This window comes from Ochotona princeps, chromosome 8 (assembly GCF_030435755.1).
Source record: "Ochotona princeps isolate mOchPri1 chromosome 8, mOchPri1.hap1, whole genome shotgun sequence".
NCBI classification, from domain to species: Eukaryota; Metazoa; Chordata; class Mammalia; order Lagomorpha; family Ochotonidae; genus Ochotona; species Ochotona princeps.
In genome coordinates this window covers 55,347,515-55,370,962 of record NC_080839.1, presented here as the reverse complement: position 1 = coordinate 55,370,962, position 23,448 = coordinate 55,347,515, and the positions used below count along the sequence as shown (strand labels likewise).

The following is a 23,448-nucleotide window of genomic DNA, read 5'->3' as shown; positions in this document are numbered from 1 at the left end:
ACAATTGAATTATCAAGAGTAACTGAGTATATATATATTAGAAAGTACATGATGGCCTGGCACAATGGCTCAGTTAGTTCATCCTCGCTTGCACCAGCCTGGATCCCATATGGGTGCTGCTTCATGTCCTGGCTGTTCCACTTCCCATCCAGCTCCCTGCTTGTGGCCTGGGAAAGCAGTCAAGGATGGCCCAAAGCCTTGGGACCCTGCACCTGTGTGGAAGACCCAGAGGAAGCTCCTGGTTCCTGGCTTCAGATCAGCCCAGCTCTAGCCATTGTGGCCATCTGGGGAGTGAACCAGCAAATGGAAGATCTCTGATTCACTCCCAAAATGGAAGAACTTGATCTAAAAAAAAAAAAAAAAAAAAAAAAAAAAGCACATGACTTCTGATTTGCTGATAACCAAGAGTATTTCCACCTGATTTGGAGGCTATTACTTTATCAGTCTTACTTTTTTTTTAACTTAAAGATTTATTACTTATTTTTATTAGAAACTCAGATTTTACAGAGAGAAGGAGAAACCGACAGAAAGATCTTTGTCCACTGGTTTACTCCTCAACTGGCTGCAATGGCCAGAGCTGAGCCAATCCAAAGCCAGGAGCCAGGAGCTTCTTCCAGGTTTCCCATGCAGGTGCAGGGTCCCAAGGCCTTGGGCTGTCCTCAACTGTCTTTCCAGGCCACAAGCAGGGAGCTGGATGGGAAGTATGGCAGCCAGGACACGAAGTGGTGCCCATATGTGATCCTGGCACATGCAAGGCAAGGACCTTAGTCACTAGGCTACTGAGGCAGGGCCTAGCATGGCTTTTGATAGTTCTTCTCACAGCAGTCCCTAAGCAAATTTCTCTGTGTTTCTGCTGACTTTCCTCATTCTGCTCCATAATGCCCCTCTTAGAAATGTTTTATTTTTGGTTTAACTTCCTGTTTATCGTCCCCATGCTCCAGACTTACTACTCACAATCAGACAGCATTCAAGTAAAACAAGATGGCTGAGAAGAAAGGAAGGAGGTTGACAGAGAAAGGATTTCCATAAATATCCTTCCCAACCCTTTTACAATGCCTTTTAGCAATATTTAGCAATCCAACATTTACAACAGATGAACCAAAAATATGATTTCTTACTCACTCACCTTTATCTTTTTCTCTCTAGTTTGTGAAACAAAAAGGCATATAATAATCTTCCTAAAGCCTGATGCACCTAAAACCTGATTTTTTTGGTTGATTTATTTATTTTTATTGGGAAGGCAGATATACAGAGAGCAGCAGAGAGGAAGATCCTTCATCCAATGGTTCACTCCCCAAGTGGCTGCAATGGCTGGAGCTGAACCAGTCTGAAACCAGGAGCTCTTCCAGGTCTCCCACATGGGTGCAGGGTCCCAAGGCTTTGGGCTGTTTTCGACTCTTTTCCCAGGCCACAAGCAGGGAGCTGGATTAGGACCAGCGCCCATATGGGATCCCAGCACATTCAAGGCGAGGACCTTTACCGCTAAGCTATCTCGCTGGGTCCTAAAACCTGACTTTTATAGAATCTTCTTTACAGAGTTACATTTATTTGTCTTCTTCTGCTTTTGTACACGTTTAGGCTTTGCCCACTTGCATGTTCAAGTCTGAACTATAACAGCACTTAAAAAAAAGAACTCCTCGGAAAAATTGTGTCTCATGATTTATCTTCCTTACTCCACTAAATGCAAACGCAGTGTGTCTCCCCTTATAAGCACCCCACACTGTGTGGCGAAGGAATGAATATCTGGAAAAGTGAAGGACGAACAGGCCTTAGCCTTGAGAGCTGAAAAAATGCGAGACAGATCTTTCATGGATCAACGTTCACTCGCACATAGACAAAGATGCAAAGGGGACCCAAGAGTGAGATCACAGAAAACGGTGAACTGGCATTTTGAATAAACTGCAGGTTTTGGGGATAGCCTCACCAGAGGATGAAGCTGGAAGTTGTTGACACTTTTATTCTGCAGACAGTGGGGAAACAGGAAGCACCACCAAAGGATTTCCTTTTCCTTTTTTTTTTTTAAATTTTATTTATTTATCTAAGAGGCAGAGAAAGACAGCCATCCAAAGAGAGAGTGCTCTTATCTATTAGTTCATTCACTAAATGTCCTTATTGGTCAGGACGTATGGCAGGGCTAGGTCTAACCTAAGAGCCAGGAATACAATCAGGGTCTCCCCTGCCAGGAACTCAATCACTTCCTACAAACACATCTGTAGGAAGCTTGACGCAGGAACCAGAGGTGGGAATGGAACACAGCTGTCTACTGGAGGCAGGCAACTTCAGCAGCATGTTAAATGCCTAGGTCAGCAGCAAGATTACCCTCTGTCTCTCCCAAATAAACACAGCTTTAAAACAAAACAAATCATTATTTAAAAAAAATTACTGTCATTTAAAAATCGGGTTAATTTAGCTGGGGAACATTTTTATATTACTTTTTACCTCCGTTTGTACATTTGGAGCTTGGTTTCCCACTTTCTGAGTCATGAATTCATATTCTTTGCCAAAAACCTGCATTTTAGAATAGTTATTCTGAGAATCTGTAGGAATTACATAGGTGAACAGAGGATGAGGACTCAAACTAAGGCAGTGGGAAGAGAAAATATTTATAGAGATGAAAAACATATACATGATTTATTACCTAGTTTTAAAGAAGTTGCTGTGGTGAACAGGGTTCCATTTTTATTTTGAAAACATACATAGGCACAAGCAAACACATATATACATGTGTATTACACAAAGGTATGCACAGCACAGTGGTATATATACATTTTAACAGTAGACACTTTAGGTGATAGTATTACAAATAGGCTTCATTTTTGTTTTTACACTCTTCTCTTTACTGTGAACTTGTATAGAAAGCACAGATACTTCTATTGTCAAAAAATGCTATTTTAAAAAAGAATCATGAAGTGAAAGAAACAGTAATTAGTAACTTACTGGATGTAAGATAAGGAGATTAAAGCAAGAGGAAGTAGGTAAGATTGATGACCATCAGGGTTGCTCGGAGGCCCCCCCAAATTAAATTAGATAGACAGAAACCAATAAGGAAAGCTCAGAACAGACAGGAAACGGACAGCTTGGACTCATATCTACCTTACTAGGTAGGACACAAAGATTAGTTACTCCTCACCAAGGTACTGAAGGTTTCTCTGCACACCCCTCCTAAAACTGTTCTGCGCCCCAATCGTTAACATATGCCTTGTTAAAGTTATAAGCCTGTTTGGACTATCCTAAATTCGCCAAGTTCAGTAAAAATCATGCTTCAATACTATAAGCTGCTATTTACAAAAATTAAAATAGACATGAGGCAGCTGAATAATACCCTATAACCATTTCAAGGCGTAGAGCAACCGGTTGTGTATAGACTAAATTTGAAATGTCAATGAAGTAGTCACAGGATGAGGTTAAGAACTTGCATTTTCTAACATATCAGTCACTCAATACCATGTCAATTAACTCCATAGTGTTGTAAATTGTTGTTGATGTTGTGTTGCGAGTTTTCATTGGCGGGGATGATATTCTGCCAGCTCTACTTTTAGACCAGGGATGGTCTCCCAAGGAAACTGTTGAACTTACCTGGACAATAAGATGCTAGACAATATGCATGGTGCAAGTTCGCAATGAGGGAATCATGACTGGATATGAACTGTAATACTGCAATAAGGTGGAGGAATCCAACATGGGGAGAGGGTACGAGAAGGGGTTGGGGGAATCCCAAAATAAAATAAAACAAAACAAAATAAAATAAAACAAAACAAAATAAAATATTAAAAAACTGATATTTTCATTTTGGTCTGAAGATGGGGTAACACGATTTGTTTTCATAAGGAACAAAAGAGGAATGAGATACCTGACTTCTTTATTTATTTATAAATTCCTTTTTTTTCTTTAAAAAAATTATTTAGTTGAAAGGCAGAGTTATATAGAGAGAGGCAGACAGAGAGAGGGAGCGTCCATATTGCCCTCCAAATGGCTGTAACCGGCAGCAATGGCTCACAAGTTGAGCTGGTGAGACCTGATCCCGCACCCATATGAGTGATGCAGGTGGCAGCATTACGCACTAAGCCACAGCACCGCCCCAAACAGACTCATTTAAATGTTTTGAATATGCAATATTGATGGTTCATCCAAATGGAGATTCTAACATCCAAAACAGACTGTTTAGGGAGAGAGATACGGGTGGAAATGTAGATGTTAAATCTTTCAATGTACAAGTGAAAGATATTGGCTGTGAAGGTGAAGGAGGCTTTCCATAAAGTATTAAGGGTGGTGAAAAATAGGGACAAGAAAACACCAACATGTGAAGAGGAGGCCATTTATATAGAAGTCAGTAACTGATAGTAGGAAAGAACAAGGAAAAAGAAAGAGGAAAACCAAGACAGCAGTGTCACAGAAGTCAGGAAAAGCAAAGGGTTTCTATGACAACATCAAACCCTGCAGAGAGGCCAAGTAAGACAGGAATGAAAGGTGTCCACTGATGAATAATTACGCTATTAGCAACTTTAATGAAAGTCATCTCACTGGGGTGGTGAGAGTAAACCCAGATCGCACGGAACTGAGATTGAAAAGATGAGGAGGCAATGATGATGAACTCCTTCAAAACACAGATGTGAAGAGAAAGGATGCTGACATGGGAGATACGGGCAAAAACAAAGAGCACACGGGAAATGCTGAACCCCAGGAGCAGAGAAACAACAGCACTTGATTGCAGCTAGTCCCCTCCTCGCTCTCCAGGAATTGGTTCAAACATCACTTTACCCAAGAAGCCTCCTCTGAACCTTGTTGTTATTTCGAGCACCTCTGTCCTGTGCTTTGCCAACAGTCCATTTCTCCTAGAACACACCTTCCTCTTTGTTACATCTACTCACTGGCTGGCTCATCATGCTCAGAAAATAGGATAACTGTCTTGTTCTCTATTGTATTCTCAAAGTTAACAAGCACAGGATATCATTGTGCATGTAAAGTGTAGTAGGAACTGTACAAAGTCCTTTATAAGGATTTATCTCATTTAATTGACACTATAAACCAGTTATCCATATTTTTAGGCGGGAAAGTAGGCTTCTAAAAGGCAGTTAAGTAATTAACCCGATATCAGACAAGTAAAAGCACAGTTACCAATTCATACAAATTGAAGGGTTTAAAGGTAACATCTGATTTTCTAAGTGAAAATGTAGAAGCAAAGATAGATATTGAGTAAATAAAACTAGAATATGCTAGCATTTAAGGAAAATGATGACAGAAAGGAAGTTCAGCAGGAATTCCTAAGCAACCTAGTCTTCTGGGCTTCAGGCACTGCCACTAAATGAATAGCACCTAATTACCCCCGAGGTAAGAAGAGAACTGCAACTAAAAAACAAACAAAAACTCCCAAAACCACATCATTGTTTTAGTTATGATCTCATTTTCAAAGCATTTATTTCTCCCTTAGTGACAGCCACAAGGTTCGACCCTTGTGTGTGTGTGTGTGTGTGTGTGTGCCTGTGTGTAAATCCTCAGAAGATAACTCCATGCTGTAATGAGAAACCAGAGGCTTGCAGAGGTCAGATCACATGACTGAAGTGCACACACAGTGAACTGCAGAGACAGAACTTGTCCTAGTGCTTCTGATTCAGCCCTCGATGGCTTTACACTTAACTGTGCCACATTTTCTAGTAAACGAATCAAGCACTTGCAAGTGAGCAGAGAACTAGCTAACCGATAAATGACCTAATGATCTAAAAAGCACATGTTGGTCTCTATTTCAAAGTGAAATAACAGAAAAACCATACTATAGAATCTTTTTAAAAATAACTTTTAACCAAAAATTAGAAATTCACATCACTTCGCAGAAAACTAAAATTTGATCAGTAAGAGCACTTTGTGAATAAGGGAAAATGCTATTTTAAGTGTCTAAGCCTAACATGCCAGTAAAATAAAATAAAGGGTACCTTGGAGATAACTATTTTAAAGATACCTTAGCTTACAATCTAAAAATCAGAATGCAAATTAATTCCTATGATATCTTACTGGGTATTACATCGATCCTTTTTTTTTTCTTATGTGAAAGAAAAGAACCTACACACATCTCCCTGCAACCTCAGAGGGCCTTTATCTGCAGTGTGCCCCTGGTTGCTGCATGCCTCCACCAGCAACAGCCTAGGTGGTTGTCATAGAGTACTGATGCCATAAAAAAGAGGAAGTGAGACTGGGAGGGGCTGGTGCAGGAAGGAATTAGCTACTTGAAATATGGGAGGGCAGGTGATAAGAATTCTAAAGCAACTGGAAGAGGAATCTAGAAAGTGAATTTAAAACAACATAGTTACATTTTTTTTTTAAAGGGTACTTATGGAAGTGAATGAGATAAAGTCAATGATTAAAAACACAACCCTCCTGAAGCTTTGATATCAAGATGGTAAGTCTTCTGAAATTTAATGAGGTAAGAGTAGTTTTGGGTTTTTCTTGGCTGCCTTCCCTACCTTCCCTACACTAAGGGAAGCCCTTCCTCAGCATACATTTTCACAAAACCGATATACGATGTTTAAAGAGCATTCTAAAACAAGAGTCAGTTTTTGGATAAACTTTTCTTTTTCAACAATTTACTTCTTTTTTTTCTTTTTCTTTTTAAAAATGATTCAGCATGCACGGTGAGGATCCAGCCATCTTTTTAAACAAATGGGAATGGTGGAGCATTTTGAGCATTTTCACTGTAATGAAGAAATGGTTACCTCTGCCCAGGCTTTGAGAACAGCCAGTTTTTCCATGGTTGTGGCACTTTCCCGGTAGAGCTGGCTGGAAGATCCTTTTCCAGCCTGAACTTTGTCCAGAGAAGAAACAAGAAGATTGTGTACGCGACGGAGATCATTGAGGTCACTGACCACTCCACTTCCAATCCATGCACTACACACCTAGCCAGAAAAAATTAAAAGATGTTGTAGACAAAAAGGAAAACTAAACATTGTATATAAGAAAACTGAATCAATATTATTTTTTCTTTCTTGAATGAAAAACACAAAACTAAACAACAAAATAGAAACTATACATTGCTATGCTTTAAACTTATTTTTATAACAAATTAACAGATAGAATAGATTTTATAGCACTTTCATAAAGAAAATAGCATTTATTTATCAGGTTGCCATTATCTCACTTAAAATTTAGTAACAACCAATTTTCTACCCAAAGCAGTATAATCTGGAATAATTCTGCAATTCTACAAAATTTCTGCTTACTATACACAATAGGTTGTGCTGGCTGCTATGGAAGATATTTAAAAATATATAAAAGGAAAAAGCTTAGTTCCTACCCTCAAGTAAGAAAATACAGATTGAATGAACATATGGAAGCACTCTATGACTGTGACATTCTACTTAAGAACAGAGAAGTGTGAGATTAACTCTAGCAGGAGAAATGAGGGTGTTTAGGTTTCAGGAAGGTATATGTGTATAGACACAGAAGAGCTCATGAGGAAGAGATGCAATTAGGAATGTTAATTTGGATCAGATTACAGTAAAATATGAATTCCACGTGAACCGACTCAGACCTCATCCTGGAGACAGTCATGCGTTTGTGCGGCTTGAGGGCTGGCTGATGGTATTATTAGAACTATACTTCAGGAAAACTGCTCCAACGCTTATGCATGGAAAGCAGTGTGTGCAGGCAATAAGCAGCAAGCTCACTAAGTTCTATTACAATACTGCAGAACAGCAACAATATGAATCTAACCATGAACACACAGAAAAAGAAGAGGCGTGAGATCTGGAGACACGTCAAAGGATCCAAAAGACTGAGGAATCAGATGACCAAATCTTGATTGATAAAGTGTCTAACTTCGATGAACTGAAAATGCCATTGCTAAGAGAGATAACAGAGATAATATAGAAAAATAAGAAAGCTTAGTGGAAAAGTTAGCATAATTCTGATTTCAAAGGTTTTTACATGCTGAGTTCCAAGTGCCACTTAAGGGATTTATGGAAAGCTATTGTGCAGTTAGCTGGAACTTTGGTCTGGATTTCAGGAACATTAGGAAAGGTACCTAAAGAAACTTGGAAATTCTAGCACAAAGGTGATTTGTAAACTTGTTTAAGGGTATTTTCCCCCCAATAAAATTTTAAAGTCAGGCCACAGGGAAAATACTTACAACTAAGGGGCCAGTGAAATAAATATGAAGAAAAAACACAATTCAGAGGATCACTTCCCAAAACAACCAGGAGAGTAGGCAAGCAGAGCGACAGTGGAACCAAGAGAATTTCAAGAAGGAAGGAGTGGCCTGATAAAGTCACCTTTCTCAATGACAGTTACAACTTCACCGTTTCTTATCTGAAATCCCTGAACCTCGGTGTGTGTCATAATTCACAACTCTGGGTAAAAGACAATAAGGCACACAATCCTCATTAATTAAGAATATATTTGCAAGATGTGTGGCAGCACCCCATAATTACAACACATATTTCTGCAACAGAACAGATTATGAATTATGCTAAGAGAAATTAATCAATATGGATAGTCTCCTTCATGTCACGTCAGGGCCAAATGAATACAAGTCAGGTTCACATACACAGACACACACACACACAAAAGCTTTTGGTTTTCAGACCATTTGATTTTTGAGTCTTGGAGAACAAACTGGCATTCTTGTACTTGAAACTTTTTAAAAGTCGAGAACAATGGGGCTGGTGGTGTGGCACAGGAGGGTAAAGCCATTGCTTGAAACACCAGCATGCCTTATGGGCGCCAGTTGGACTCCCTGCTGCTCACAACTGTTTCAGCCCCTGCTAATGAGACTGGGCAAGCAGCAGAGGATAGCCCAAGTTTCTGCAGCCCTGTGCTTATAGAGGTCCCAGCTCTGGCCACTGTGGCCATCTGGGAAGTCTATCAGCAGATGAAAGATATCCCAGTCTGTTTTCCCCTTTCTCTCCAAGTAATTTTGCATTTTAAATTAAAAAAAGAATTGTAAGTAGGGAATAAATGTTTACATAAGTGGTTTGACGCTCAAAATCTATTCTCAAATTCACAGCAAAATTTTTAAAAATTAAAAATGAAAACTCTAAAAGTGATTGTTGTCAATAAAAGATGTACTGAGGCCAAAACAAGAATAATGAAGATATAATGAAGTTTACAGTGAAAAGAGATGAAATGAGCATGAACAGAAACAGTTGTTATCCATGCGGACACTAAACATACTGGGTAGATTCCTTGAATTCACAACCTTCCTAATTTTGTCAATTTTGGTACAGATAATTTGGCATAAGGTATTCTTTGCAAAAATCAAAGCACTTTTTCTACTTCAAAAAGCTAAAAATGGAAAATTTTCAGTGAAGGAATAGTGGGTTTGGTTTTAGCAAGACATCACATTCTAAGAGAAGACTTTGGTCCTCCATCACAAGGTTGATGAGTCAATGTACAATCAGGAATTATAAGCTGAAATGAAACATTAAGGCAAGTATTTTGTGTAAGAGTTGAAGCCTGCTCCCAGGTTATGTCCCACACTGTGTCACACCTGATGACCCTCCCTACGATGCTAAGACTGATCCTTCTTTAAGGTTTCTTACATGCTGTTTATTCTAGCACAGGACGGGATGCCACGTAAGCCAACTCTTCACTTCTATTAAAGAAAGCAATTTGAAATCTACTGTTCCACATGTTCCTAAACTAGACCTCTTCATAGCAACAGGAGATGAGGTCATACATTTATGACCTGCTACCAGAAAAGAACATTTATATAGAAAAATCAGCCATAGCCGCAAGTGACATTAAAAGATTAAGAAAAACTCATCAATAGGAAATGTTCGTACTATTAGTTTCCAAGATTCTAATAGCACTGACTTTTCTACTGAGCAGAAGCCCTGCAGGTGGTTCTGTCTACTTAGACCTTATGCTGTGAAGTATCACCCAGACACATTTACTTACACACGACTGTGATTTCTGATGTCTGTTAGTTTCTCACACCAAATGATGTACTTGAACCCTAAAGTTTGCTTTGTGATCTAGAAATCTCTTTTCTGTCTCTCTCTTTTTAAAAGATTTATTTATTTTTTTTTATTGGAAAGGTAGATTTACAGAGAGAATGAGAAAAATAAAGATCTTCCATTCACTGGCTTACTCCCCAAGTGGCCAAAATGGCCACAGCTGAGCTGATTCGAAGCCAGGAGCCCGGAGCCTCTTCAACTTCTCCCAGGGAGCTGCAGGGTCCCAAGGCTTTGGGCCTTCCTTGACTGCTTTCCTAGGCCACAGGCAGGGCCATTGAGATTAGAACTGGCACCCACATGGGATCCCAGCAGGTGCAAGGCGAGGACTTTAGCTACTACGCTTTAGTGCCAAGGCGAGGACTTTAGCCGCTAGGCTACTGCGCCAGGCCCCTACGTGGTTACTATTAATATATATTATTTAATTATTGTAATTTTAATGTTTTACTTATATGTTAGACCCTCTTATGACTTTCATATGTCTTATTCACTTCCATGTAATACAAAGGATCTTCAAAAATTAATAGACAATACATTTATAAAGAGTTTCTCTGTGAAACTTTGGAAGCAGTCTCGTATATGAGCTATATATTGCAATTCAGACCAAAAAAGGGGATGTTAGTAATATTACTGCCTTATCATTTTCTACCTACAAAAGAGGAAACTGACACTGTTGTGTTTCCAATGTAAATAGTTTTCTGTTTTTTCCAGACAATGAAATTATAAGATATCTATGAATTTATAAAAGATAATTATAAAAGGCTCTATTTATTTTCTTACCTGGCAAGCTTTTGCTATTATATCAGATGGTGTATCTTGTGAAAAGGCTGGCCTTAGGGCAGCTCCCACCTAGAAAAATGAATAAAGCATTTAATTTTGGACATTAGTAATAAAACAAAAAGCTCTTTGTAACATTAGAGATGAAAAGACAGCAAACACATCTTTGTCCCTTTCCATCAGCTCTTTCTTATCTCTACAGTTAATAATTCAACCCATATCACTTCTCCTCTCCTTTCTAACAGGTCAGCATTATCAAATCTATACGAATGTCAAATCAAATAGACAATTATTTGTTTTTTACTTCTTTTGTTTGTTTAATTAACAGTAAACAGATACTCTAACAAAGTCACGTTACCAGAAATAAGAAAAAACTGCACAGGCCTCAACTGGCTAGTCCTTTGCCTGCAAGATCTGGCATCCCAGACGGACACTGGTTTGTATCTGAATTGCTCCATTTGTGATCCAGCTCCCTGCTTGTGGCCTGGGAAAGCAGTGCAGGACGGCCCCAAAGCCTTGGAACCCTGTACCCATGTGGGAGGCCTGGAAGAAGCTCCTGTCTTTAGACCGGCTCAGCTCCAGCCATCGTGGCCATTTAGGAAGGGTGAACCAGCAGATGGAAGATCTTTCCCTCTGTCTTTTTTTCTCTCTGTAGGAATGCCTTTCTAATAAAAATAAATAAGTCTTCAAAGAAAAAAGACTGCCATTCTGAGGGGCAGCATGGTGGCACAGCAAAGTAATCCACCCCGTGGCACCAGCGTCCCACCTGGGGCACCCATTTGAGTCCTGGCTGGCCTATTTCCAATTTAGCTCCCTGCTTATGGCCTGAGAAAGCAGCGCAGGACAGCCCATGTAGAGACCAGCATCAATCTCCAGGATTCCACCTTTTGATCAGCTCAGCTCTGACCAATATGGCCATCTGGAGAATGAACCAGTGGGTGGAAAACCTTCTCTCTATTTCTATCTCTCCTTCTTTAAAAGCTGTACCTTTAAACAACAATAAAGTAAAAAAAAAAAAAAAAAAACCCCACAAAACTGCTATTCTATTTTTTCTATCAGTATTTTTCTAAACAGATTTCTAATAATACTATGTCATGATTAAATTTCATAACTACATCATTTTCTTTAAATAACCAAACAGTTCTCACACTGCCACATTAAAAAACTGAAGATGATTTTGCCTCAACAAGGGATTTTTTTTAAAGATTTATTTATTGGGCCATTGCACCGGTCCCCAAGAGATGTTTTAAAGAACTGTTCAAAGGGGCTGTCATGGTGGTTTAACAAGCTCATCCTCTACATGCAAGAACTAGCATCCAAAATGGGTGCCAGTTAACGTTCTGGCTGCTCCACCTCCCATCCAGCTCCCTGCTTGTGGCCTGGAAAAGCAGCACAGGATGGCCCAAATAGGGACCCTCCACCCACATGGGAGACCCAGAGGAAGCTCTTAGCTCCTGGTTTAGGATCAGCTTAGCTGTAGCCTTTGGCAGCCATTTGGGGATTGAACCAACAGTTGGAAGATCTTTTTGTCTCTCCTCTCTGTAAATCTGCCTTTCCAATAAAAACAAATAAATCTTTAAAAAATGACTACTCAAAATTATTTGTGTAGGTATTGTTAGTATATCAGTAAATAAGGAGTTTTAGATTTAAATAGAGCAACATCAGTCACAGAGTTTCAGATTAGTAGCTTTAATATTTATCAGCAGAGTAATGAGATGTAGCCAGCCTACAGCTTTCCCGGTCTCCCATGTGGCTGCAGGGTCCAAAGTACTTGACAATCTTCTACCTTTCCAGGCACATTAGCCAGACGCTGGACCAGAAGTGAAACAGTGGGACTGAAATCAGTGTTCACATTAGGATGGCTTAACCCATCACACCAAAATGCTGACCACAAACTGCTGTCATTTAGAGTTAATTTATCCTTCAGTATAGAAGGAATAATTGCTTAGTTTTTAAAATGCTTATCAAGCCTTGACATGAAAATAACGACTGCAAATCCGTAACATTTTTTGAATGTTGCTTTTATCTTACACATATCATGGCTAAATATCTCAAGTCAAGACTAAGAAGTCAGAAATTTTTATTCTAGCGTTATCGGAAATATGCTATCACAACTTTAAGAGTGACAGCAGCTTGATACGTTTGTTTTCTTTAATTGTGAGCTGACTGAAACCATGCTGCAGACAATGGAAACAAAAGTATACATTCTACCTTAAAAAAAAGCAAAACCAAACAACAGACTGCACTTCTAGCACATTTCTCCAGGGAGTCTTCACTCATTTATAGGGTCTCAATAACTAGAAAATCTCACGTTAGCTTGGTACTGCTCCAGAATCACATGACCTGGAAATTCTGGCTCAGGCACAGATGCAAACTTCTTGATAATATCTTCAAGAGCCTGGAGCCCGGCCATCCGCAGCTGGTTACTGTGATCCGTTGCAGCCATGAATGCCATGCGAATCAGGTCAGAGAGATGAAGTACCAAGAGGTCATCTAAAAATAAAAACAGAATGTAAAAAGGAAAACTACTCTAAAAGTAAGGGTAATGGTATAAAAACATGACATAATTTCTAAACAAAGTGTTAATTATCTACCTGATGGGTAACGTTTAATAACATCAAGAACGTTCAAGAAAATTTCCATATCAATCTTCTAAAAACAGTAGCAAACCTTTCTACACTACAGTAACACACAATGAAATCTGAATCAGAACTCTCCTCTAACAAGTCTGCATGTCTTTTAAAATACGAGTTGGCAAGCTTTTCCTGTGGAGGACCAGATAGTAAACGTTTTGGCTTTCTAAGCCATGTGATCTCTACTACAACTATTCAGTCCTGCTGTTGCACTTCAAAATCAGCCACAGACAATACGTATTCAATATGGGCACATGGTCTTCACACAAAACTTTACTGGTAAAAACAGGCTGTGAACTGGATTTAGACTATATGTTGCAGACTACGAATCCTTAGTTAAAAAAACATAGCTCAGGAAACCTAAATCTATGAAGAAGATGAAAAGATTTTAATAGCAAGAACAAGATATGGAAAATCTGTAAGGATTACACTAGATACTGTCTAAAAAAACATGAAAGCAAGTCCTGAAATTTAGTTAAATTACTTGGTATCCTTTGTAGCCATTGATTCTTTCAGGACTTGCTTTCGTGTAGTACTAAGTAATTTAAGTGATGAGCAATGAAACAAGATTATTGTGAATTATCCATATGGGCCTAATCTAACAGTATGAATCTTTCAGATCAGAACATCAGTTTAAGATTCTATCAACTAATTACTTACAGGAAAGAACATGTGCTATTTGTCTTCCTGAGTCTACTTCCCCTAACATACTGACCTACTGTTCCATCCACTTTGCTGTAAATGTCACAGCTAAATAATACTCCCCTGTGTATATCTACACCACTGGCTTTATCATTCATCCCTTGGTGGGACTACTACAAGGTCTACTGTGAACAGCACATCAATAAACATGGCAGTGCAGGTATCACTGTCACATGAAGATTTTATTTGCCTTGGATATGCACCCAGAAGTGGGATAACTGGGTCATACAGGTCTATTTCTAATGTTTTTAAAGTACCTCCACAGTAGCTATAGTGATTTGGTATTTCCATCAACAGATGAGTAAACGATTCCCTTTTCTCCACATCCTTGCCAGCATTTGTTACTTTTTGTCTTTTTGATATAGGCATTCTAACTGTAAAGAGATGATATCCCCTTGTGAGTTTGACTGGCATTTCCCTGATGACAACTGACATTGCGTACTTTTTCAAGAACAGAATGGTGATTGCTAGAGGGAAGGCACAGTGTGAGGGGAAACGGAGGGAGGTGTGATACTGTCTAACAAAGACAGCCACCGGGCCCACTGCAGTGCCTCAGTTTGTTAAGCCTCCGTCTGTGGCACTGGCATCCCACATGGCTTGTATCCTGGCTGCTTCACTTCCACGTCAGTTCTTTGCTAGTGGAACAGGGAAGCAGCAAAGGACAGGCCAGGTCCTTGGGCCTCTGCACCCATGTGGGAGATGCAGAAAGACTCCTGACTTCAGACTAGCCCAAAATCACTTGAACATGACCTTTGCAGCCACATGCGGCCTTTAAAGTAAACAAATCTTTTAAAAAAGAGTCAGAAGTAGCAAGTTATAGTGTTCCACAGTACAGTGGAACAACTAGTTATATACTCTCTCCACAGTTTATTGAACTGGACAGAGGAGCTCTAACATAAGGGGAAACAGAAAGCCCAGCTGACTGACTTAATCAGTCGACACTGTGCGTTCAAATATTGCAGTGTCCCCTTAAAAAGTGTAAGTTTCAAGTGTTTATTACCAAATTAAAAATAACTTTTAAGGAAGCGGAGCACCATTCCTGGCTGTAGACAGGAGAGTGGTGTTAAAAACTAAAGAGGTATCACAGAGATTCAACATTGCTGGCTAAAAAGATAGGGAGAAGGGGACGCTCAACAAAGGAAGACAGATACAGGGCCAGAGCTGGGAAACAACAGGAAATAGATTTTTCCCAGAACTCCTAAAGGAAGACAGACCTGCTGTGCCCTGCTATAAAATCATAAGATAATAAACTTAAACAGCAAAAAGTCTTTGGTTTAGTGGGAACATAGGCATGGACTATATAAACAACAACTGGATGAGAAAAATGACCATTTCCCCAACATACAGTAAATGCAACAGTAATAACAGTCATTATTAACAGCAGTATAATAATTCTTAACCATCGGTTTGACAAAAGCATAAAACAAAGTTTTAGTTTTACAGCAATACTGACACACGGAGGCATTTCTTCATTTTCTTTTACTTTTCTTAATAGCAGTTCCTATATATTTGTCTATTTATGTCGGGCTTATTTCATTCAATATGATATCTTCCAATTACACCCATTTTACTTGGATTGTTTTGAAACGAAATTTGTAAAGATTTGTTACAGCAGCAACAGAAGAGCAATGCAACCAGCCTCTCCTACCTGGAAAAATCCTTTTCTGTCTATAACACCCAGCTTTAAAACAATCCTTTCTGGAAGGTCTTCCCTGGCTCTTTAAGAAATGAATGAATTGGGGCACAGCATGGTGGCCTACTGGCTAAATCCTCACCTTGCATGTACCAGAATCCCATTTGTATCCCCTTCTCCATATCTTTATAGCCAGCAATGTTGAATCTTTGTGATACCTCTTTAATCTTAACACCACTTTTCTGTCTACCAGTTCTAATCCTGGCTGCTTCACTTCCTTTCTAGTTCCCTGTTTGTGGCCTGGGAAAGTAGTAGAGGATGGCCCAAATCCTAGGCACCCTACACCTACGTGGGAGACCCAGAAGAATTTCCTAGTTCTGGGTTTCAGATCAGCTCTGGCTGTTGCAGCCACTTGGGGAGTGAACCAGTGGATGGAAGATCTTTCTGTCTCTCCTTTTCTCTGTAAATCCGCCTTTCCAATTAAAAAAAATCTAAAAAAAGAAAAAAATAAATGAATAGTTATTTGAAGTATTCTGTTATTCTACCATACTGCCACTGGGTAAGCTGTAATTATGGCATGGATAAATCTTTTTTTTCTTCATCTTCTATCAAGATGTTTTTCCAGAGTAAGACCATGATCCTTACTTTCTTTAAATTTCCAATAATTAGGGAAGAATAGAATTTGGTAAATATTTGCTAAATATTTGAAAAAGGACACAATGTTCTGCATTCAGTCTTACTTTTTTTTTTTTTTAGAGTAATAATAATAATTTATTTTGCTGTAATTCTTTGATTTCTTTTGGTGTTAATTGGCTTAATAACTGTAAGGAAAAACAAACTACGCCAGGTTAAAATCAGCAAAAAATACATGAATGCAGACAATAGTATTTATCATAGCTCTTCAGAACATGTGCTTAAATGCTTCTTTACAAAACAAGCCAATGCCAAGTGGGCTCCTAAGCTCATCAAAGCAGAGTAATTTTGCCTAGTTTGTGTGTCAAAATAGTATACTAGAGAGGTGAGCTTTTGTTAGAAAATACCTCTGCTTTTATTCCGTGGAGAGACACAGTAATTCTTCTGGTTGGTTATGGCAAAGGTTGTCCTGTTTTCTACATGTGTATATATAATTATTTACTTTACCTATCTCAATTTCTAATATTTATCATTGTTTTATTCCTGTCTAGCACTAACTGGCTTTTACTTCCAGTCAGAATGCAATGATCAGTTTTATAATTAAGAACACAGAATCTAAAAAATATTTTAAGCGGGACAGTTTTGTAAAAGAAGCATCTCATTAAACAAAATGTTTTAAGAAAGGTTACTGAGGCCTGGCGCGATAGCCTAGCAGCTAAAGTCCTCTTTTTATATATGGTATACTCTTGCTATAATTTGTTTTTTTAAATCTAGGTGTGAGCTTTGCTGCTTGCAAACACAGTAACATAACTTAACAGACATTCTTAATTTATGGACTTCAGTGATGTTCATTCACATACATGTCTTCAGATATTGAACAGGTGACTGGCCAAGGGAAGGATGACAAAGTACAGGATGGGGAGCCCATGTCACCTGTCAACCACTCAACTTCCCAGGGCCTCCTGCCCTGGAGTAGGATAACACTGGGCCTGTTGGTTTCTTTGTTAACTCCCTATAATATCTCAACCAGGGAAATATGTGCTACAAAACAAACAAACAAATAAATAAACAAAAAACTTATGAAAAATTTAAAAAAAGCCTCTGAGGATTTCTGATAATAAATAATTTCTACCTTTTCAAAAATACCCAGTGGTATTGAAATCTGAAAATCTGAAAAACTAACATGGCACTTTGAAAAATCTGACATTCTCCATGGCTGGGGACCATTAAAGCTCATTTTACTTGTACAGCTTAGAGATTTATTATTTCATTTATACTGAAGCTCTAAATCCAGGACATCAGGCTAAGGATAAGTTACTCTCTGACACTGTCATACTTAAGGAAAACTACAGATACACAACTTTAGACCACTTTTTTTTTCAACTTCTCTTTCAAACAGTGACTAGAAGACAGTAGGCAGAGGTGACGAAAACCAGAGCAGAGGCAAGGGAGCTGACGATAAACGAAAGAAACAGACAGAGCAGGCTGCAAAGCAGCACAGGATCTCATTCTGTAAACACACTTGGGGGAAAGCAATGCTGATTTAAATTTACTTGTAGGATTTCGTAGTTTAGCAGAACGTGCCATGGCAAGATCAAAGTGAGCTTGGTCTGCGTTTTCACACAAGTTGATGATTCGACACAGGCAATCAGCAGCAAACACCCTCGTGGCCCAGCGTGGTGCCACAAAAGGTTTTGATTTATCTTCTTCCCCGAGAGAGGTAAACATGGTATCGTCGTCCATCTCATCTTTCTTTTCAGATTCTTCATCTTTTCCACTACTTAATGGAGTTGCAGTACTCATATCTACAATAAAAACAACAAATATCTTAACAAGCTCAGCATGACAAAAATGATGCTTTAGAAACAACAATGTTTGATTTCTAATTTTAAAAAACATTAAATCCTCATTCTCTGGAAAACAGTAAAATTGACAAGCTTTTATTTTAGCAATCAAAAACCAGGAAGGATAACATAAACTAACTTTATATAACACACACGGTAACAGTTTTATATACTGTGTTGTACTGTAGAACAATTTGGGACTTTCACATATGGAAACATAGCTTGGATTCCCAAAAAGGTTTATAACATATGTCCTAAATAATAAAGACAAGTTACCAAGTTATAATATGATTTAACCACCAACATTATTACTAGTAGCTTAAATGTACAAACTAATATGAATGCATATTCATACACAGTTCTGGGTTGCATGACATTTCAGTCAACCATAGACCACATATTTAACTGCAGTATCATGAGATTGCAATGGAGCCAAAAAAACAAAGTCCTCTTGCCTAGTGAAGTGATAGCCATAAAATGTCATAAAGCACAAAACATTACTTACTATTATGGTGATGCTGGTATAATCAAATCTACTGTATTGTCTGACAAAAGTATAGGACATGCAACTACACAAAATACATAATAGTTGAAAATGATAAAATTGTGTTACTGATTTATGTGTTTACTCTGGTGTACATTTACCATAATTTTAGCATGCAGTACTACTTTATTTTTAAAAAGCTTGCTTTTAAAACAATCTGCAAACTTCTCATGCTTAGCACTCTTACTGCATATTTTCTCTTGTACTTCATTTGATCCTGTGTTGTTGCGTTCATCACAGCTCCAGCAGACATAGGCCATACTGTATCTGTTTGTATACATACATATCTTCTAACTTAGGTGTGTAGTAGTTATACCACTTAGCTGTTTGGACAAACGGGTTTGCATAATGATGAACTGCACAGAAATACATTTCTTAGAAAATATTCTTGCCATTAAGTGTCCTTACGATTGTATGTCTTTATCTTCACCTCAATCAGAGGTAAAACAATTTTTGTAACTTTAAAAACATAAATTACATACATACCACTAGAAGCTGCCAGAACATCCTTACAAAGCATTAACCAGTGAGAAAGTTTTTCCACTGCTAGTGATGAAAGCATATGTCCCAACGTGTCATGAATATCAGAACATAATTTTCGATCTGTTTCCCGGTCTAGCATTCCAAAAAGGAGTCCCTCAAGTCCAGTTTCTGTGATATTCACACCTTGGTGCCGGCAATGGATACCACTTCGAGAACTAAATCCAGGTACAAAAGGATTAACATCTGAAAAGTAATTTTTGCAAAATAAAGTTAAGGGGTAGCTTGCAATATTTTCCATGGAATAACTGTGCTAAAGATCAACTCTTACATGCACTTTTAAAATAGTAACAAAACCAACCAACAACATATGCTATTTAACTATTACGTTTAGGATATAATTTAATCTACAACAAGGGTACAACCTTTTTTTAAAATACCATTATTTTCTGAGATATTGTAACAAATCACCAGGAAATGTACACAGAATATTTATTCTAATACAAAAGGCATGGGAAAGAGAAACACTTTGAAATATATCTAATGAACATAAAATTGTTATATTGTTAGAAGATTTGGAATTTTACCAGTCTCATAGTTCAGTGTTTTTTTTTTTTTTTAATTTACAAATCTAAAAAGTTACAAATCCACAGGCTACAAGTGGATTGCATCCCAGCATTTCATTTAAAAATAAAGGTGTTTGGGGCCCGGCAGCATGGCCTAGTGGCTAAAGTCCTCGCCTTGAACACACCGGGATCCCATATGGGCGCCAGTTCTAATCTCGGCAGCTCCACTTCCCATCCAGCTCCCTGCTTGTGGCCTGGGAAGGCAGTCGAGGATGGCCCAAAGCCTTGGGACCCTGCACCCACATGGGAGACCTAGAGGAAGTTCCTGGCTCCTGGCTTCAGATTGGCACAGCACCGGCTGTTGTGGCTCACTTAGGGAGTGAATCATCGGACAGAAATTCTTCCTCTCTGTCTCTCCTCTCTGTATATCTGGCTTTGTAATAAAATAAATAAATCTTTAAAAAAAATAAAAATAAAGGTGTTTGGCAGCCAAGACATCACTTAGGACAAGCATGTTTCATACGGAAGTGCCTGGCTTTAAGGCCTGCCTTTGCTTCTGATTCCACTATCCTGCTAATGCCTACCCTGGAAAGCAGCATGTGACGACGGCTCAAGTCCTTGGGTCCCTGCTGGACTCTTGGCTTCAGCCTGGCCCAGGTCCTGATGCTGTAAGCATCTGAGGAATGAACCAGCAGACACAAAATTTCTGCTTCTGTCTCTATCTGCCTTTCAAATACATACATAAAAATTAAAAAGCAAAAAGCCTGGAAACTTGTGTCCACCCCTAAGATAATTCTGTCTGATATATCCTCCAGAGTTGGCGGAAGTTTCCCGATACTAAATGCTATTAATTTTCTTAAAGTAACAAAAAATTTTAAATGGTAAAAATGCAAAATACCAAGAAAGTTACATTGAAATAAATTTATTTATTTATTTATTTATTAAATTTTTATTTGAAAGGCAGGTATACAGACAGAAGGAGAGATAAAATGATCTTCTGTCCACTGGTTCATTCCCCAAGTGGGTGCAATGGCTAGAAGTGAGCTGACCGAAGCCAGGAGCCAGGAGCTACTTCCAGGTCTCCCACGCGGGAGCATGGTCCCAGAGCTCTGGGCCACCCTCCACTGCTTTCCCAGGCTACAAGCAGGGAGCTGGATGGGAAGTAGAGCAGCCAGGACATGATACAGCTCCCACATGAGATCCCAGTGGATGCAAGGTGAAAATTCAGCCATTAGGCTCTCGCACCAGGCCCTACATAGGAATTTTAAAGTGATAGCTGTTGGATCTAAAGAATCAGAAATAAAAAAAATCAGAAATGCTGAGGCTGATACTAAGTAATAGCAGGTTGAATTTCTGTCTGTAGTGCCAGTGTCTCATGAGGGCAACAGTTTGAGCTTCAACTGCTATACTTCAATCCACATCCTGCTAACAGCCTGGGAAGGCAGGGGAGGATGAACCAAGTCCTTGGGCCCCCGAACCCAGGTGGGAGACCCGGACGAAGACCTGGCACCTGGCTTCAGACAGGCACAGTTCCAGCCTCTGCAGCCATTTTGGGAATGACAGCAGATGGAAGACCTGTCTATCTCTGTGTCTCCTCTCTTTCAAATAAAAATAAATTAACCTTTCAAAATAAAGAAATCCTTTAATAATAAGAAATGTGGCCACACCTCAACCCACTAAATAACAGCCATTCAAAATGTGAAAGTGCAAAGTACGAGGGACTGACCAAGAAGAGAACTTACTGGCACCGCTGCTCTCCTTGTCCCCAGCACTCTTGGCTAGGCTCATGGCATATTCACACACTTCAGCCGCTTCTCTCTGTGCAAGCTGCCGCAGACATGCCACAGCTGCTCGTCGGAGCAGCAAATGGGAACTACACAGATGAACCTGTAAAGCACAACAGTTTCACTCTGTAATTCTTCACTCTTATTTGCTGAATGAACACATAGTAACACCTTATGTGAAAAGAGACTCTTGATTTAACAACTTTACTTGTTTAAGACACAGTCAAATAATGACCTTTTAGGAAAATACTCATGCCAGTAAGTGTACAAAAAACCTATTAGAGCCAAAATTACAACTATTCTTAGCTGAAAATCCAGAAGGATCTTTTCAACATCCTTTACTACACATGATCCTGTTAACTCTGCCTTTTAAATTTTTCAAGAATATATAAGTCAAATGTGATGAATCAAAAGTATAGAGCAGAGTATTTATTAATGGAAGGTAACAAAACCAAACCAACATAAACATAAAAGGATTGTAAAATGTGGGTTTTTTTTTTTTTTGGCATAGTTTTATTTTTTTTTTTTTTTCATCTTAATTCCTGAAAGAAAAGATACACTGGGGTGCGCATTGTGGTGCAGTAGGTTAAGCAGCCATTTGGGATACCTGCATGTGATATTAGTCTGTGGAATTACATCAAGTAAATAAACATGTAAATATACAAAAAGAGAAAATCTGGCATTAATAAAATGTTCTATTGATGTCTCTTCCTGAAGATGAATACATTTTGGCACTGAACATACACATGTTCACATTACATGGGAAACAATGGCCAAACTCACACAATTGAAGAATAATATGACAAAATATAAGTGAAGTAGACCAGCATGAACATCCCATTTAGCAACAATCACAGAGAACAGCAACCAAGACAATCAGCACAACAAATGTTGACTGGCAGAGCCAAAGTAAAAGAAATAAAACAGTTTATAAACTTTTTAAAAGCTAATTTTAGTGAATCTATAGTGTACTTTTCTATTTTAACATCTGTGATACTAGAAATGCCAAGTACAACTGACAGTATCTTACAGTCCCTGTTTTTATGGAAAGATGATCCTTTGACATTGAGTTATAATGATATTATGGTTATAAATGCTAAGATATGAGTGAATTCAATGCTGAATGCTTTACTGATTTTTATCTACTTGTCTCTACAGTTTGTTGCCAACTTACAAGGACTTGACTTGCTAATGTTTAACTTTATGATTGTGCAGAAGTGATAACATTTAGTAAAAGCTTGGTTTGAACTTTTACCTCTTCCTGTGTTTGTAAGTGGTACATAGAATACCATCTCACAGTGTTGGGCACAAGATTACAAGGGCAGAAAACCCAATACGCACCAGCCGATTGTAGTGCTGCTATGATATTCAGCAGAGTCAATGGACTGGCTTATGATGTTTTCAATTTACAATGCTTTATTAGGATGTACTCAATGACAATTAAGGAGCATCTGTAGCTACAGTTCAACACTTTATTCATTCATGGTAAACTACAATAAATATGACACATATTCAGCGATCTTTAAAAATATTTTGTATTTGTACATAAAGTTTAGATTTGTTGATTTTTGTAAAACCTTTTAGGATTCTGTGTGGTACGATACTAAAGTTATAGATCAATATAGGGAGAGTTGGCTTCAAAAGTTCACAAACTACTGCTCTTCATTTAATTAGGTCTTTATTTGATCAATGTTTATAGTTTTCAGGAAAAAAACTGCTAGACATCTTTGATTACATACATTTGACTATTGTGGATATTGTTGCTACTTATAGCTAAATTTTTCATTTTCAATGATTTGGTAATGCATATACAAATATAACCTTTGATACAAGTATGGACTTGTCTCCTTTTGCTCATTTTAAGTCTTTTTTTACTTTATGAAGCTTGAACAAGTAAAACCTTCCGATCTG

The 23,448-nt window shown here is 38.5% G+C and overlaps 1 protein-coding gene across 2 annotated transcripts in view; it reads right to left on the bottom strand.

Annotated features, from left to right (window-relative positions):
* Nucleotides 1-23,448, bottom strand: part of HEATR5B (HEAT repeat containing 5B) — a 95,843-nt gene that overhangs the window by 25,169 nt on the left and 47,226 nt on the right. For both annotated transcript variants that reach the window (XM_058668068.1, XM_058668067.1), the window contains exons 22-27: nt 21,496-21,640; nt 19,194-19,433; nt 17,873-18,124; nt 13,030-13,211; nt 10,722-10,790; nt 6,705-6,884 (exon numbers count right to left, since the gene is read on the bottom strand). In XM_058668068.1, coding sequence (XP_058524051.1) covers nt 6,705-6,884; nt 10,722-10,790; nt 13,030-13,211; nt 17,873-18,124; nt 19,194-19,433; nt 21,496-21,640 — 1,068 coding nt within the window. The remainder of the gene's footprint in view (nt 1-6,704; nt 6,885-10,721; nt 10,791-13,029; nt 13,212-17,872; nt 18,125-19,193; nt 19,434-21,495; nt 21,641-23,448) is intronic.